Source organism: Plecotus auritus (assembly GCF_963455305.1).
Source record: "Plecotus auritus genome assembly, chromosome: 9".
NCBI lineage: Eukaryota > Metazoa > Chordata > Mammalia > Chiroptera > Vespertilionidae > Plecotus > Plecotus auritus.
The window spans coordinates 117506431-117525512 of record NC_137783.1 but is presented as its reverse complement, the minus strand read 5'-3'; the positions used below and the strand labels follow the sequence as shown (position 1 = coordinate 117525512).

At 39.9% G+C, this 19082-nt stretch overlaps 1 protein-coding gene across 8 annotated transcripts in view; it reads left to right on the top strand.

Annotated features, from left to right (window-relative positions):
• The window catches only part of SBF2 (SET binding factor 2), a 399474-nt gene that overhangs the window by 347696 nt on the left and 32696 nt on the right, over window positions 1-19082 (top strand). For 3 of the 8 annotated variants that reach the window (XM_080640374.1, XM_080640375.1, XM_080640371.1), the window contains 4 exons: window positions 3043-3239; window positions 5569-5706; window positions 6607-6702; window positions 15755-15939. In XM_080640374.1, the coding sequence (XP_080496500.1) occupies window positions 3043-3239; window positions 5569-5706; window positions 6607-6702; window positions 15755-15939 (616 nt within the window). Of the gene's footprint in view, window positions 1-3042; window positions 3240-5568; window positions 5707-6194; window positions 6745-14164; window positions 14240-15754; window positions 15940-19082 lie in introns of those variants that run through there. The other 5 variants (XR_013958992.1, XM_080640377.1, XM_080640372.1 and 2 more) reach the window with 5 other exon arrangements.

Sequence of the window (19082 nt, the reverse complement as noted above, 5' to 3'; positions counted from 1 at the left end):
CTGGTTTGATTAAATAGAATAATTCTGTGAAAGCACCTTGTAAATTGTAAGCCTTATACATATTTTAGAAAGTTGTCTAATGTTACTATTAGATGCAACCCCATTGTTCTTGAAGAACTATAAATATCTCATTTTATATATTTTTATTTTTTAATATCTTTTTATTGATTTCAGAGAGAGGAAGGGAGAGGGTGAGAGAGATAGAAACATCAGTGATGAGAAAGCATCATCAATCGGCTGTCTCCTGTACGCCCCTACCTGGGATTGAGCCCACAACCTGGGCACGTGCCCTGACCAGGAATCAAACCAGCAACCTCTTGGTTCATGGGTTGATGCTCAACCACTGAGCCACACAGGTTGGGCTATAAATATCTCATTTTAAATGACAATTTAAGTTTACAAATACTACCAGTGTGAAATTTGAAAAACAAGCTGAGAATATAGTTTATTATTTGGGCCAAATAGAAAAAACTGCATTAAGTGCTAGAAGGTTGTGATTCTGTTGAGTATGCAGTAATTTTCCTGGGTACTTTGTCCTTCTAACTAAATTCCCTTTGTAGATTAATGTAAGTGATAGTGTCAGGGTGTGGTGTCCTGCTGTTGGGGAAGCTTGCTATCAAACTCAGGCCTGCCAGTGAGAAAACAGCCCACATTTATCATTTCAGTCTGTCAGAAACGAAATAAAATTTTAATAGACCATTTGTTAGAACACTTGCTATACAGCATTTATGGTGATATAAAACAATATATAAACCTCATGATATTAGAAGGAAGAAAATGGAATGATAAATAATCCAAAAGAGGGCAAGAAAGGAGAGAAAAGAAAACACAGAATAGATGGAACAAATAGTAAGGTGTTAAGTTTAAATTCAAATATATTTGTAATTATATTACTTTTAAATTGACTAAATGCTCCAATTAAAAGTAAAAGATGCCCTGGCTGGTTTGGCTCAGTGATAGAGCGTTGGCCTGCAGACTGAAGGGTCCTGGGATCGATTCCTTGAAGCTTACTCTGAAGCCCAGAGCTGGTGGCTCTGGGTAGTGGGTAGGCAGAGTTGCGGGGTAAATGGATGTATCTTTCACTGCTAAATGGGACTGGCATTGAGTACCTCTGCTGGGCTTCAGGCTCAACAATATTTGCCTCAGCCCTTGTAGGTATCCAGCTGTCACTCAAGCCCAGGCCTGGGAGCAGGGAAGTTTAGACCTGTGTGTAGTGGAGCTTGGTATGTGGTGCTCATGTCCCATGGAAGGAGGGGACAGTCCACAACAGGGGTGAGGAGGGAAGGGGTGCGCTGGTTCTTTCCCAGTTAGAAACAGCCCCGAAGCCATTAAGCAATACTCCCTTATCTAATACACAAAATCAGTATGTCTAGAAACAACTGAGGGGGGTGAGGGGAGACAGATGTTAAAGTGGAGTTAGAATTAGGGGCCCTAATAATGGAACTGCTTTTCCAGTCTTCATGGATGATTTATGTCCACAGCCAGATCTCTTCATCAGTTTGTGGGTTAGAGAGCACACAGCCTGCAACTTCAGAATGCTCCCAGGTTATCTAGTCAAATATGGAAAGTTAATCTGGCTTTCACTGAAGTCATTGAAGGTTATGATTTACATGACCATAAACCGGATTTCCTCTCCCTCCTCTCAGCACTGGTTTATATCAAGGAAAGTGATTAGAAGTCCTAGAAATAGATAGTTGTAGTGGTTGCACAATATTGTAAATGTACTTAATGTCCATGATTTATACACTTACAATGGTTAACATGTTAAATTGTTAGGTATATTTTAACACAGTAAAAAAAGAAAAATACAGAATGAGAGGTTGGGATGTTATTAATAAGAAATCTCTTTAGTGTAATATCTAAACATATAAAAGCCTAAGCATCCTTTACGACCGAATGACCCAAATGACCAGAACAACTGGTCAACCAGTCGGTATGACACACACTGACCACCAGGAGGCAGATGCTCAATGCAGGAGCTGCCCCCTGGTGGTTAGTATGCTCCCATGGCCAACCTCCCACGACTGGCCAACCTCCCCGGTCCCTACCCCTAGCCAGCAAACCTCCCACAGTCCCTCCCCCCATCCAGCAGGCCCCGTTTGGCAAGCTCTGGCTGGCAGCCAGCAGGCCCTGGCTAGCCTGGCCCCAGTGGGGACTGGGCGAGATGCCCAATAGACCCTGATTGCCTGCCAGGCCTAGGGACCCTACCCATGCACAAATTTCATGCACTGGGCCTCTAGTTTCTAAATAAACTAAGAAAAGAAATGACTCTGAAACCTTCCTCTTCTTACACTTACCTGTAAAAGCAGGGTACTCTTGTCTGTATATTTTCCCAATATCATATTTTGTAATTGCTAGTATATGAGCTAATCTTTTTAAAACATCATTAACCTGTAGTTTTGATAAAATATTTAAATTTGTTTTGACATTTGATCATATTGTTCTTATACCAGAAATCACTTGGTTTTATTTTTAATCCTTTCACCATATCAGGCAGTCTAATATTAGTGTACTCTATTTTCTCGTCATTTCAGCAGTCTAATGAGGTGACAGTTTGACTTGTCATAAAGTTGACATTGATATATTAATCTTTATTTCAAGTTGATGAAAAGTCGTGTATAAGGCAAAGGAGATCATCAGTTTAATAAGAGTCTTTTAAATACTTCTACATAACACTTTTATTTTTTAAGCTAAGGTTATTCAGCAAAAGTCTGCAGTATCAATGAAAGGAGCTTATTTCCAAAAAAGAAAGAAAGAAACTACAGATTAGTGGATGAGATAGCTGTTTCCACCATGTAGGCCTTTTCTGCTTAACCCCTGAAGAACTGAGTTGAAACTGAGTCCATGTTTGAAATATGTCTTTCCCTCAACCAGTGTTTCTGAGTCTTAGAAAATGACTATGGCATTATGATATTCATGTTCTTATATTCTTTCTCTCTCCCCTTTCCCTCCCTCCCTCCCCATTTTGTTTCTCTTCTCTTCCCCCCACCCTCCACCCTCACCCACCCAAACAATTCTCTTTCTCCCTCCCTGTCCCTGAAGCTACCCTGGCCTTTTAGTTGTACCTCAAGCTGTACAGGACAGTAGTTTACCAAGAGTAGCCCGCTGCTACCGACACAATCGCCTGCCTGTCGTATGTTGGAAGAACTCAAGAAGCGGTACACTGCTCCTCCGAGCTGGAGGATTCCATGGGAAGGGAGTAGTTGGTCTTTTCAAATCTCAGAACTCCCCTCAGGCAGGTAAGCATCTCCACAGCACAATTATGATCCTTTCACTTTAGAGCATTCCTAAAAATAAAAGAAGTAAAATCTGGGAATGCCAATTGTTCCCTGTCACCATGCCTCTCACACATAGACTTTCCCACTGTGCTATATATAACATGAACAACTTAAACAAGATCTATACTTGACATGTGGGGCTCCACCTAGAATTTGGGGTCTTGATATGCCTATCTATATTTGGTTCTTAATAGGAATTAACATAATAAAGTCTTTGGTTTTAGGCTACTTTCATTTCAGCAGACAAGAATATCCACAGTTGGGAACTAGATTATGCTATTCTTTTTTTTTTTCTTCTGGGAAGTATTCCAATATACTTAAAAGCTTCAGAGGCAGGTAGGGATCCTGGTCCATGTGGTATGAGATACCCTATCTCAATCCTACAAGTCACACGCACACACAAAAACAAGTCAGCAAACCAGTGACCAAAATGCTGCTTTAGGAACTCTCAAGAATAGGGGTTTTTAGAAGCTAGAAGATGGCCAACTTAAGAAGACAGAGTGCTGCTGTCTCTCTTTATGGGGATATTTCTGAGCACCAAATCTGAGGCCTTGAAGGCAGTCAGGAGCTATCGTTGCTGACCTTTCTCATAACTTCCAGCTTATAATAGACTAGAGGCTCGGTGCACGAAATTCAGGCCTAAGCCAGCAGTTAGACATCCCTCTCGCAATCTTGGACCCCTCACTTCTTACCACTCACCTGCTTGCTGCTCCTTAGCGCTGCCGTGGAGGCAGGAGAGGCTCCTACCACTGCCGCTGCGCTCGCCAGCCGTGAGCCTCCTGCATTGAGCGTCTGCCTCCTGGTGGTCAGTGCATGTCATAGCGACGGGTCGTTCCGCCGTTCAGTCAATTTGCGTATTAGGGTTTTATTATATAGGATGCTCAATAAAATTAAACAATGGGCCACTCAGATCCAATTTAGGGGTGGCAGCCTTTTTTCCTTTTTCAAGATGAGGTAAGTCGGGTTCTGTGGTTCAGCTGGTAAAACCATGTGCTTTTTGATATCTCTCTTTATTCTCACCTATTTCCCTCCTGAAAGTTGAAAGTTGGCCACTGTGTCTTTGATCATTCAGTTGACGGAGGGAAACACACAAACAGCATTATATTATTATTATCTTATTAATTCTACCTGGCTTGAATTCACAACATTGGTATATTTGAAGGCAGTTGGCTTTTAATTGTTTCCACCCTGATGAATTACATAGTGGGTATAATAGAACACAGTATATGTAGGCTAAATAAAATGAGCGAATCATTTCAGGATCATTGATGAGCATATTACTGAGCTTTTAAATGGAAGAAACTGAAACTATTTTACTCTACTAGTTTCTGATTTTTTAAATCTAATATTAATTTACTAATTTTTTTATTTTTGAGCTTATACATTTGCTCACATTTTAATATCTTTGAAATCGGGGTGCATCTTAAAATGGAAGTGATCAGAAAGAGGTGTGTCCTAGCTTAAATGACAGTTTTGATTCTTAGTACATAAAATAATGGTGCATTTTATAATAAAATATAGTAATGGCATCTCAGAATTGATAAAATTCTAATTATTTCCCATTCAGGTTGTAAGAGAATTTGCTAATGTCTACTGTCCTTCTAGTAAGTCCCCTCTGATGCTTTGTAAAGTGTCTGAGCCAAGTTCACTGATTTCTCTTTCACTCCACACACCCCAGGCCCAGACTCCCTCCCACCCAGAATTGCTCTCAGAGTTGTTTCCATCTGTGCCTACTTTTCGCCCATCTTTTAGGACAGGAATCTCGCAGTAGCTGCTGCTGTCTTCTCCCCAACTTTCTCTGTTCTTCCACAAACAACCCCTGCAAGTTCAGATCTCCTGTTAAGGCCTTGCGGCAAAACTGGAATAAAGCTACTGGTATTGGGAAATCCTAACCTGCCCATTCCAAGATGCCAGGGGAACCCCCTCCACCCTCTGCTTCCAAACAGCATGGACAGGATGGTTGGGGGGACCATCATGGAGATGTTGTCTTGTGTGAATCTTCGTTTTGAGTTGCTTGGATAATGAGAAACCCCACCTGCTCTTGGCAAGACAGCGCTGTGTGGTTTTCCAGATCTAAGCTCTTTCTGGGAGGAGGAAGCAATCAAGAAATGGGTGTGGTGAAACCAATATAGGAGGATTAGCCATCTGATAGTTTGGAGCTTTAAGTGGGGCTGGTTTCTGCATTTGGGTGTGGTAGTTTGAAGACTATATAAAAAGAAAAAATATATATATGCCTTTTTTTATTAACATAGACACAGGTTGTTTTATTCAGTATCTTTTTCTTGTATAGCCCCTGCCTCCTTAGAATCTTCCAGCAGCATAGAACAAGAAAAGTACTTGCAAGCCATCCTGAGTGCAGTTTCTGTCCATCAGAAACTCCGTGGCAACAACACCCTCACGGTCAGGCCGGCACTTGCTCTGCCTCCAGGTAAGATTTGATCATCCTTTTCTTCTTGACAGCTCTGAAATGTCAGATTCTTTCCGAGGATTAGTCCCTTTACTTATTTGCACTGTTTGTTCAATATGACCCCTTAAAATTTTACCTAGTGGAGCTGTAACTTTAGCTCCTTTTACTTAGAACTCAGGGCACCATTGTTAATTTCTAGTGAATAGTAACCACATTTAGAAATTCAATTATTTCCTTTTTAAAAGAGTAATAATGGGAGAGGAGGTGGGGAACATAAATAAAGTCATGTGGGTTTGTTTTTTTTCCTAGAATCTATTTTACATAGACTTTAAAATGGTATTACAAAGTTAAGTGTATAAAGTGAACATCTCTTTATTAAATGTATATTTATTAAAATCAACATGTTTAAAATTCCTGAAATTTCTGCAGCCTTTTATGATTTGCAATACAGTTTGTTTTCACTAGATTTGGATGAAGCCATTAAGACTTGTACTAATATTTTGTTTCAGTTATCATGTGATGGAACCCCAAAGGGTTCATGTAGAGGTAACCCTAACGTGTTAGACACAGGAGCATGTGACTTGAAAAGTTGGTCTCCTTGGCTTAATCAGCTATTTGAATTAGCTCAACATAAGCAGAAAGTGGCTTTTCTTGTAAAGTAACACCATGCATGCCTTGCTTCATTTATCATTAAATTCTCTGATTGCACTTGCCAAACCTAACTCCCTATAATCTTGCAAATGTGTGTATCTCTGAGGAAATAGTAACAGTGCCTTGTTATCTCTATTAAAGCTCTGGGTACTTAAAAAGTACAATGTTTGGCAGCAATTAGACATGCTACACATGAAGATAACTTTTTGTCATTTGAGTAATGTTAACCCGAACGACATGGTTTTTGTTCTTCTTTTTGGCTGACTTTAGGGACTGAAAGGAGAACTTCAAGAATGTCCACTGTGCTTAAGCAGGTAGTGCCAGGACATTTGGATGTTAACCCATCCAATAGCTTTGCTCGAGGAGGTTAGTAAGATTGATTTTATAACTGAGCACTGATACAATCTTAAAAGAAAAAAAATATTTTAGATAGTGATTCTTTAAATCAACTAATTATGGTTCAAATTATTTTTAATTACCCTTTTCTCAATGAATGATCAAATTTATTTCTAGCAATTACCCTTTTCTCAATGAATGATCAAATTTATTTCTAGTACTGGGACAAGAGGTATAATAATTGCTGAAATCTTACATATTGATGGGTTTGGAGGCATTGGGAAGTGATGGGAACATGTCTAAATGGTGAGTCAGCCCTGGGAAGATTCCACGGTGCTTCAGGTTTGCTTCAGGTTAGAAAGACTGACCACAGAAGCATAACCAGCTTGGGAGAAGTGATCTGACTCCCAAGGGCTGTGCCTCTAACGCCTGTGATTTTTTACTCCTGTTCTCTGAAATGTTAGTTTGAGGAATAAGGGAGAATGATATTCAGGTTACCTTTTTTTTTCCTCTGGGCTATAGCTGCTGGCATCAGGAAGAAGAGAAAGGCTGAGTATTGGCTTGTTTAGCTCCAAAGGGTGGTCTACTTTGTTCTCTGGATGTTTGTGTTAGATTATTTTACTTTTCAGAGGCATTTCCAGACCAGGTATCTTGATTGTAAGTAAGTACCACTTCACAATGGAATTAGTAGAATCTTAGACTCTTCCTCTCACTCCCGTGCAATGCTGAGTCATTGAAAACATACCAAGTATGTTATCGTGGTTCTGCTTGAACATCATCAGTAACGGGAAACTCATTCTTCTCAAAAGTAGTCCTTTGCATTTGTAAGAAACTATTAGAAATACCTTCTCATATTGATCTAAAAAGCTACCACCATGTAACTTTTACATAATGACCCTCACTCTTCCCTCTAAGGTTAGAAAATTCTAAATCAGATCTTCCACACTGTAGCCCTTCAGATTTAAAACTGTTCTCATCTTTTCTCTCTGAGAACTTTAGTTACTTCTAAATACCCCCAACTCAGATGGTTCCAGTCCAGTTCACTATCTTCCTCATCCTGTGAATTCTCCACAGAATTGAACTCATGGAGCCTAAGATTACATTAGGGACAGCCCATCACTAGGCTGATCCATATGGAGATTAGTATCATTTGAAATCTGTTTGTCTGCTTCACATGAACTATGGTTCTTAACAATGTATTAGTCTTGAGGGTTAGTTTTTGAACCTAAATATACTGTATACTATACCTACAAAATCTTTTTTGATAATGGACTATTGTTTTAGACATTTGGATCTTAATTCTGCCCACTACTGTATTAGCTGTTTTTCCAAGCCTCTTGTCATTCGTAGATTTGACCACTGTTCTCATGTGATTTGTGATTTGTTGTTTAATAAGATGTTAAACAAACCAGAGATGAGGACAGAAGTCTTCAGCAACATAATATAGAGGCCTCTCTGAAGAAAGAGATTGATCTACTCATCTATACTGGTTATGAGTCCTCCTACTAAAACTCACCTGGCCCATATTTCTAAATCTATGCCCATCTTTTTAATCCAGTATTTGCCAATCTTTCAGACTGATGACTACAGCACTAAAGAGTTTATGGTTAATTTAACATGACTCATTGTAGGAATTAGTGCTTTTTCTAAGTAATCTGAAACAGTTCATTAATAATCTGTTCCAGAATTTGGTTCAGAATCAACACCAAGGCTCTAGTTTATAAATTTTTTGTTTCCTTTTGAAAACCAAGATTACTGTGCACATCTCCTGGCAGCCATAGTGGTGCTTTGGATGCTTTTTTCTTTTTTAACCTCGTCAGAACTTTCTGCTATTGTAGGGTTTCCTAAGAGCTTTCAACCTTCTTCAGTCATCTTCCTTAGTTTGCTAGTGCTACTATAAAACAGGGCCACAAACTGTGTGACTTCATTATTGCTTCATAGTCCTGGCGGCTAGACATCCAGAATCATACCCTCTGAGGCTGTGAGGAATGATCTGTGCCAGGCCTTTCCCCAGCACCCGGTGTTTGCTGGCTGTCTCCCCCTTGGCCTGTAGAAGCACCACCCAGATCTCTGCTGTCATCTTCACGTGATATTCTCCCTGCGTGTCTGTCTCCAAGTGTCCTTTCTAGAGAGACACCCATCATATTGAATTAGGGGCCCACCACATTCCTGTCTGGTCTCTTCTTAACTAATTACATCTTCAGTGAGGTCATATTTCTAACCGAAGTCAAGTTCTGAAGTAGAGGGCTTAGGACTACACTATATGAATTTGGAGGAGACACAGTTCAACCCATAGAGTTATATATAGCTTTTTTTCTAAATTGTAAAAATACTATGGTTTTAAAGTTTAGGATACAGACTTCATTCGTCTCATCGTTTCTTTCTTGGTAAAATTGAACTAAAAGCTAGTACAGTGCCTTTCTCCTAAAGTTCCTGGTATTTCTATTGCCTAGCTCTCCTGTCGAATTTGGTTCAAGGTTGCTATTCCTCTTACTATTTTAAAAGTCACTGTCTGAAAGTTTATATTGTCAGCAAGGCGTGTCAGCAGTTTTTCCGTTCAGCAGCGTTCCGTTCCCAGCACATGTCTGGTTAGTTGGAGCCCCACTCCTGGCTCTTGTGTTTTGCTTTTGTGAACTTCATCAGGAACACATTATCTGTTCCCCCACTGGGCCAAGTGACCTGCAATATACGCCTTAGCTACAAAATTGTCTCCTTCTATGTTGGTACCTAAGGCTCATGGATATTTGTCAATCTGTTTCAACTGCATTATCTCCTTTATTTATTTTTTTTTATATTGGCCTCAGACCCTGGCTGTTTTATACCAGAGGATCCCCACTAGTGGTTACATTCTCATTATGAGTCCCTTCTTTGTTCTTCTCAAGAGTACCTGGAAAGCTGTATTTACCTTTTAGAGTTAAAATCTCCTATTTATTTATTTCTGATCCATCCTATGTATTCTAGGCCCTAATTATTATTTCTGACAGCCCTCCTAAATAATTTTACTCACAAAGCCTCCTAGATCTTCCAGGGTTCCAGTGATTCACTGAAAGATGAGATACTTTCAACATCTCTGATCTCTAGATCTGCTTCTTTGTCTCTTCTGATAGAGTCCTTCCTCCTCACAGAGAGTAGCAGGAATAGACTGGGGCAAGCAAGTTTGGGAAGTCCCAGAGGATTCCTTATTATGAACATGATCGGCAGACACATACTCAGGGCAAGACGAGGTGTAGATGCCTGCGCGCCCTGCACATGGTTCATTTCCTTGAACCTGCCCTCATGGACAGAGTCTCTTCAGTCTTCCAGAGAGCGAGGTACCCTGCTCCAGAAGTTTCTCATTTATCCTGCGTGGAAGAGCCTCCTATCTCTAAAATCATCCTCAAACCTTCTCCTTTCTTCTCTCCTGTGTATTTTCACTGTGTGGTGTGTTGTTTTTTGTTTTGTTTTGTTTTGTTTTCATTCCTTTCACTGTCATAGACTCTTAGTTTCTGGTTTCCTTCTTATGTTATTTCCACTGTGTGCCTTTCTGCTCTGCACAGATGAGATTGACCTCCACCGTCTCCTTCGCCTTTTTTTCTGTCAGTAATCACTTTGCATTCAGTGTGCACGCTAATGAGCTGGTAAGGAAGGGGAAGCAGCCTTCTTTACATAAGAATTAAGAAAAATGAAGATGTGACTAGGTCACATTGCTTTTCATTTGTAATTAAAATAGCTTTTGAGCCCCATGGAGGAAAAATGCATAAACTCACAATTTGGACAAATTACTTTGTTGAGTAGAAAAATGCCATGAGAAAATTGGTACTGCCTCTTAAATACAAAAATACAATAGTTAAGTATATTGAGAAGTAGCCACATGGAGGCAGCTTTTTGTTTTTAATCCTCATGCAAGGATATGCTTATTGATTTTTATTTTTATTTTTTTATTTTTTTTAAATATATTTTATTGATATTTCACAGAGAGGAAGGGAGAGGGATAGAGAGCTAGAAACATCGATGAGAGAGAAACATCGATCAGCTGCCTCCTGCACACCTCCCACTGAGGATGTGCCCGCAACCAAGGTACATGCCCTTGACCGGAATCGAACCCGGGACCTTTCAGTCCGCAGGCCGACGCTCTATCCACTGAGCCAAACCGGTTTCGGCTGCTTATTGATTTTTAGAGAGAGAGGGGAAAAGAGAGAGAAAGACACAGAGAGAGAGAAACATCAATGAGAGAGAGAAACATCCATCGGTTGCCTTGTATGTGTCCTGACTGAGAATCAAACCCACAACCCTTTGGTGTACGGGACAATGCTCCAACCAAGTGAGCCACCTGGCCAGGCGCTGGAGACTGCTTTTTAATTGTTCATTCTTTACATTTCCATGACCCTATAAGTTCCTCTACAAGTGTTATTTTATCCTTGAAATAACCTCCAGAATATATATTTTAAGAGGCTCTGAGATAGGAAGTGTCAATGTCACTTAGCAAATAGCAGCATAACTGGGACCAGGCTTAGTTCAGGTCATTTCAGTGCAGCATTCACTGACTAGCTTGTGTCTCATGCATAAATAAGTACAGGACCTCATCCCCACATTCATCCCAACCATCTTTCTTCCTTCTCTTCTTTGTTTTGTCTAAACAGAATAGAGAGGTTGTGCTTAGGAAACACTCATGCTCTGAACAACAATCCATTCCCATGGGGGATGAACTACATCACTTTTTCCCTGAAGTAATCCCTTAGCCAGACCCTGAGGACAGATCCAGGCTCACAGGGTTGCCTAGGTGACAAGACACAAGGATTCTAGTTCAGTTACATTCAAATTCAAACTGCAGCCCTACCAATTAGTGTATGATATTGAGCAATTTAGGAAACCTCTTAATTCTGTTTCTTCATCTTTAAAATGGAGATGATAAATAGTATCTCGCTTTAGAGTATTTACAAGGAATAAATGAAATAATTTATCTAAAGCACTTAACCTAGTAACTGGCTCATAGTAAGAGCTCAATAAATGTTAGTTCTATTATCATTGTTGTGGTTATTATCATTATTGTTGCCTAATACTCCACTCGCATGGGAGGAAAGCCTACATTTGCATTTCAGTTGCCCTAAGCCAGATTGGAAGAGAGAGGGCATATGCTCTCAGTATCTGCCAGTAGCTTTCAAACATTTTTTTATCATGACTCACAATAAGAAATACATTTTCTATTTATATGTATACTAGAGGCCCGATACACAAAATTCGAGCAAGAGTAGGCCTTCCTTCCCTCGACTGCCAGCACCGGCTTCCCTCTGGCACCCGGAACCCGAGCTTCCCTCCAGCCACCAACAGGCACCCAGGACCCCGGTTTCCCTCACAGCCCCAGCTTCATCCGGAAGGACGGCAGGTCTAATTAGCATATTATGCTTTTATTATTATAGATATGCATATTCACTTTATATCATAATTCAGGACTGAGTCACAATGCAAAATGTATGTATACCAAAACAGAAGTTTCGTGAAACAGTATTCATCTATACCACATGCAGTGCACATAGTATTTTCAGTTTTAATCTATTTCACTTTTTAAATATACACACTAAAGTGATTTCACAGGCCACTAAGGGGGGTGCTACAGTTTGGAAAAAATACAGCTGCTGGCTGGTGTTACAAGTATTTCCCACCCAAGAGTCACTCAGGAAGCTGAGTAGACCCCACCACCAGTGCAGTAGCATCACCCTTCGGTCACCACTGCCAGGTGGGATTACAGTTCTCAGAGCCTCTGCTGGCCCCATATTGCAGGCCATTTTCTCATTGCTGATTTTTCTGCTACATGATAAACACTTGGCAGTTTTTCATTAATGAGCCTCTATTTGGGGAAAGTGCTTAATTTTTTTATTTATTTAACACCGCCTTTTCATTCTTTCAAAGCAAATAATTGAGTTGAAGATATAGAAGACCACAGCAGTTCACAGTGTATCACTTTTCATAAAGAAGATAATCAAATGTTACATATATAAATGAATACGAGAATAAATATGGTTAGGTCCCTGCCCTTTGGAGCACACAATCCAGTAGGATCAAATGTGCACATAACTCCAATGAAGTGTGATCAGAGTTCCAATAGAGCTCTCCACAGCTCTGGGATAGTCTGGAATGGTTTTCAGAAAAGTTCTCATTGTTTCTGGATCTTAAGGGATAAAGAGTTTGTCAGGCGAATAAATGGGAGAAATCATTCCAGGTAGAGGCACTAGCATAAGAAAACGTGATTAAGTTTAGGGAACAGTATTTCAGAATCAGGAACCAACAACTCAAACTTCATTGTAAGCCTTTAGGGTCCCATGCTCAGTAGGAAAGCTCAAACCTCCACAGAAAGGAGAGGCCGCCAGCACATGGGAGACCTGGTGTCCCGCCCGCGTCCCGGTCTCCATTCTGTCTCGCTGCAGCATTCTCTGTGCAGTCAGCCTGCACCTCTGCAACCTCAGCTCTCTCACCTCCTTTGGCCACTGAAGCCATCAGTGCCTTTCCTTTCCTGCTTCTAAAGGAGCGAGGCAGCAATGAAAATTACTGCTAATGATTTTTCTTTATTAAGTGATGTCATACTTTATGCAGTGTTGCAATGTATAGCTTAATAATACTGCTGTGAAAGTTTTCAATCCTGAATGAATGCAGAATCATTTTCCTTACTTGATTTGAGCACTTCCTTTGCTCAGGATATACTGTAACTTACCGCTCATTATTTTTGTTATTACCAGGTCAAAATTTGCCATAGTTGCAAAGTGCTTTCTTTCTGTCTGTCAGAAAAAAAAAACAACCCACAATATTACTCAAATTACAAAAGTATTATCTCTAATACTGCCTATCATTTTGGTGCAAGTAGGGATTTCAGAAGAAGTCATTACCTCAATCATCACAAGCTATATTCTTAGTGGCATTAGGTATTGTCACAGGATCATGATTTTTTGCTGCTCATAACTATTTGTTTATGGAAAATAACTAATTTCCAGATGAAAAAAGAAGATAGTGTGGCAATGCTTAGTGCTCTATTGCAAAAACATGCTCTTAGTTATTCCAAATGGTTGCTAGAGCTTCATTCCTGATGTGGTGGCCTTGCTCAAAGAGCAAATGTGTCATACAGCACGTAGCACTTCCCGTCAATCAGCCTCCGCAAACACTAGGGCCAATGTAGTTGCTAAATTCCTTGACTTTATTATTGTCACCCGATGACAGTCTTCAAAAGCTGGTTCCATTTGGTATAATTGTCTGTGGCACTCTCTGCTGTGCGTTCATTTCACTGCGCTCACGTTTATAAACAGGTGCTGGCATTTCATGTAGCAGGTGCTCAGTTCATCGTTTCTGTGTGACTGTGCAGCTTTTTATTTGTTAATCAAATCTACTTTTATTATATTTGCATCTTTTCTTCTATGTTAACTTGATTTTAAAAATTAAATAACCTACTCTTCTCTGACTCGATTTGCTCTGATGTTTGCTGCTCTGTGTATTTTATCCTCCTTCTGCCTTTATTCTCACCTCCCAGTGCATGGGCACAGAGATACATGTTTTACTCAGTCAAATCCCAAATCTTCAACTAAGGGAAGAGTCCATAACCAAGGTACTGTATTCCGGTCCTGATGTGTCATTCTTTTTAACCACCTTCATATAAAAACGTGTTACCAGTGATGTTTATCACATTTGTCTGTCAAATTATCCTTTACTCTCACCCACATTCTGAATTTCCTCTGTGATTTCATTTACAAAAACTTGCCATAATATCTAAGACAAGTTCAGGGGTTACATAGAAAGAATCATCTACATTAAGTAGAAATCACCTATAAAACCTTTTCTTAGGAACTGGTCTCCTGACCCTATAATTGCTCATAAAGAGAGAAGCCAGTGTGACATTATCACGGTGACTTCTGGGCGTTAGAAACAGGGCTTGATTTAACATTTGGCAAAGAGGAAAGCCTCTCAAAGAGCCTTTCCAGACCTGGAGAGGAAGCCCACGCAGGGGAAGCAGCTGCAGTGTCTTGTACCGCGACACATCCCCTAGGGGAACCCCGCAGTTTATAGAATTTGTAAGGGGCTACGTTGTAAAGATGCTGCGTTGCCAGTCACATGTCAGACTTAGCATGTGCTTTGGGGTTTGGATATTTAATATCCAACAGTCTTGTTGCATATAGGAATCCTTGATTTTTCTAATGAATGTAACTAAGGTCAACTTACAATATGAGATTCCTCTAGCAGCTCAGCTTGGCCTTTCCCTGAGCAGACATCTGCCTCTGACTATAAATTTTACATAAAGCCTCCTAAGATTCAGTGCAATGTGCATTACTAAGTGTACTGTGGGGAAAGCGTAATATAATCTTTACTAACTTTAAATTACATCATCTTGGCATGATGCACACATATTAATTCCAAACCCAGCCTGAGATTTTAGTAGGTTTAGTAAAGTTCTAATGTCATTCTTAATCTAGATTTCTGGTTGAATTGATTGACTAAAGCAGAAGCGTGTTCTTACTTCATGAAGCCCAGAGAAATGGAGTCACATTCTCCTCCCAGGCTTCCTCGTCGCCCCTGCCTGCACTTTTGTTGCCCAGTGCCAGTGCGCTCTTTTCTATTTATGATCCCAGTGTTTACTCATAAACACTAACTTTACATCAAAATACAGTAATGGGATTGACGTGGGTGACTGCTTAGTCCTTCCACGCCAAATCTTGATGCTATATTGAATAGTGCTTATACATTGCAAAGGTAAATGACAAATGACCAGTATGATCTATGATTACCTAGATCCGTGGTCGGCAAACTGCGGCTCGCGAGCCACATGCGGCTCTTTGGCCCCTTGAGTGTGGCTCTTCCACAAAATACCACGGCCTGGGCGAGTCTATTTTGAAGAAATGGCATTAGAAGAAGTTTAAGTTTAAAAAATTTGGCTCTCAAAAGAAATTTCAATCGATGTACTGTTGATATTTGGCTCTGTTGACTAATGAGTTTGCCGACCACTGACCTAGATTAATTACCTTGCTGTTATCTCAAAAATGATACCTACAGAGCATGTGTCTTTTTCCCAGCTCAGTGGCATTCCCACATCAGATTACCTCACTCAATTATTTTGGCTTTTGTAAAGGTGTATGGGCAAGTCTTCGCTCTAGCACTCGCCTCATCAGTTCTCCAACGTCCTTCATTGATGTTGGTGCCCGGCTGGCAGGCAAGGATCACTCGGCCTCCTATAGTAATAGCGCCTACCTGCAAAACCAGCTCTTGAAACGCCAACCAGCCCTTTATATATTTGGCGAAAAGTCACAACTACGGGTAAGATTTCTTTTTCTCACTTAGAAACCTTATAGATATTTAGAGGCAGTTTTAACTCATCTCATAAATCAGCTTTCCTAGGATTTTTTCTTATAGCATGGATTCTTAACCTGGAGTTAATAATATTAAAAACATTTAGCTCATTATATATGTATGTATGTCTATGTGAACCTAAATAGATAGGTATATACACTTTTGCATGTTTATTAGCTATGAAAAGAACTATTTTTCATAATCATAACTAGATCAGCATAAACATCAGGAATATTAGGAAGTGTACCTACAAAAAAGAAATAATAAGACTTATCGAGGCTGTTTTTCCACTATCGTAGTTCAGCTTCCACAGGAGTCTGTGTCTACGGCAAAACAAAAGGTTTTGCTATTGAAAACCTATTGACAAAGAAAGCTGCCAGGAGGTAGAAGAGTAGGAAGAAGATGGTGGCACTCGCTGCACTGGAGTGAGGGAAGGCCAGGCTGTATTCTCTAAGTTGCCTTTTTTGAAACTTCACAAGGTTGTATATACAGAGGCACATGTCCTGAGATATGTCAGAACATTCAAACTGTTAGATGCTAAGCCCCTTTATTTTTTTAAATATATTTTTATTGATTTCGGAGAGGAAGGGAGAAGGAGAGATAGATAGAAACATCAGTAATGAGAGAGAATCATCGATCGGCTGCCTCCTGCCCACCCTACACTAGGAATCAAGCCCGCAACCCAGGCATGTGCCCTGACTGATAATCAAACCGTGACCTCCTGGTTCATAGGTTGATGCTCAACCACTTAGCCACGCCAGCCGGGCTCCCCTTTATTTTTTAATTATTATGCTAAAGAGCTTCACTATGGTCAGGTCCTATAAATTATAAAGATAGTCTCTATCTCCAAAAGCAAATAATGTTTTTGCAATTTTGCAGCCAGCACAGCCCCCTTGGCACCATTGTCTCCCAGAGTACACACTCTGCACTTCAGCACACCACATACTCATAATTGGAGTCACTCCCCAAGGTTGTCTCTTGAATGCTCACCTCTGCCATATCCTCTGCACATCAGTCCTTTATTTACCCAGCACAAAATAAAGTTCATTGCTGTTGACAGATGTGGGGGAAATAAAAGTATTGGTTAATTCAGAAAATCCCCCAGAGTTTAGTCCAGCGCCTCAGTCGGCACGGGACAGTGCAGACAGACCTTTGGTTGAACTGTGGACAGAGGCTGTGGGCAGGATCCCACATGCTGGGTCCTCAAGATGCCAGTGGCTGAGTCATCCCTTCGGTGGCAAGCTCTTCTCCCACTGCCGAGGCTGCTGCAGCCACTTGATCACCAGCCTTTAGGGTGGGAGGCGTGAAACTGCTGGGTAATACTCAGTGTTTAAATATGCACACGTGTCTTCTGACACAGCAGATACTCTCTCCAGAAAATAGTTGGAACACCTTTCAACAGCAACCCAGGGTTGCAGCCAGCACAGCCCCCTTGGCACCAGTGTCTCCCAGAGTACACACCCTGCACTTCAACACTCCACGTACTCATGATTGGAGTCACTCCCCAAGGTTGTCTCTTGAATGCTCACCTCTGCCATATCCTTTGCACATCAGTCCTCAGATTTGCTGTGTGGCTGTGCACATATGACTAAGAAAGACTGGCCACTGGGGACCCTATTCCCTTTCCTCCTTCCCTTTCTTCTTTCTGTCTTTCTTTTTACCTTCTGATCATTTTTTTGTCAACAAAGAATTACGTTTTAAAAACATAATCACACCATCCTTGCACAGTAGTTATTAGGGTTTTTGTACGTCCCATTCAGGTTTTGCTTTTTGTTCATGTAATTGTGTCTGTGGAGCACTGTCCATATCTGTCCAACCTGAGCCACGTTCAGGCCAGCACAGTGCTCTCTAACTGCAGCTCCACTCCTTGCCTCCCGATGAAGGAAACACCAAGGAAAGCAAGTGAGAGTGGCTTCCTCTAAATAATCTTGACTTGGTCTCACTTACTAATTCACATACTTTAGTACTTGATACTTACTAAGTTCCTTATGATGTAACAGTGTCTCAACACTATAAGACAGCTCCCTTTATAGTTGGGAATGGAAAGGAAAGTAGTTTTCCTGAAAAGTAAACTATTTGTTATCTATTATAATTTATAAAAAAATAACTAATAGAAAACAACTCATGCGTACAGCCAAGTTCTTTATTCTAACCATAGCATGTTTCCATGTTGTATAATATTCTTTATAATTATTTTAATCACTATGTAACATTCCATATTGTTGAATGTTTCCATTTCTTTATCTTCTGTATATAAAATTACAGTCACATTTTGAAGCATATAGCTTATTATTATTTTTAATTGAGATATGATTCAATAGGGTTTTTTCTCTACATTTTAGATTACTCCTAAAAGTGGAATTACTGAGATAAGGAAACTTTTTTTCTTAATACATATTAGAAATGCTATTTTTTAATTTGGAAGTTTTTGCTTTTTACTTTAAAACTTTAATAGGCCGCTTTAAAAGTACTCTAAAATAACCAATACAAAAATATAACATGGATCCTATAATAAGTCCTTGCAGCATTTTTTTTTTAATTTTGGTAAATACAGGTAACATAACATTTATCCTCTTATAATCCATAGTGTCACATACATTCACATTGTTGTACAACCAGCCTCCAGAAAGCAGTTATAGGAAAGCAGATGACCCAGTAGTATCATTTGAGCAGAATGTGAGGAAAGCGGGAAGGAAATGAGAAAATTATTTCATTCTTTAGCAAGAGAAATTAGAGAATTTTTAAATCTTCAAAATTAGGTAACTGGGTTATCAAAATAAAATATACAATTGTGCCATCAGGTAAGCATTCTTTAACTACAAATGCAACCTCACATGTGGATTAAAGGTTTAAATGATAAATATATTCAAATAAATATAGCTTGACACATGTCATAATGCGTGAAAAAAATATTGTCTCAAAGGTAGAAATCAACAAAGCCTTTCATGTTTTACTGTGTAGAATTTTTTTTTATTTCCTGCTCAGTGTTTATCTTCACTTTTTTTTCCATTTTTCCAATGACTGATTTACTTGTTTAATAAGAAACAAATATGTGTATCTCTACAAACTTGAATATGTAGAGTTCTGGAACCTCAGCAGCATATTGCCTT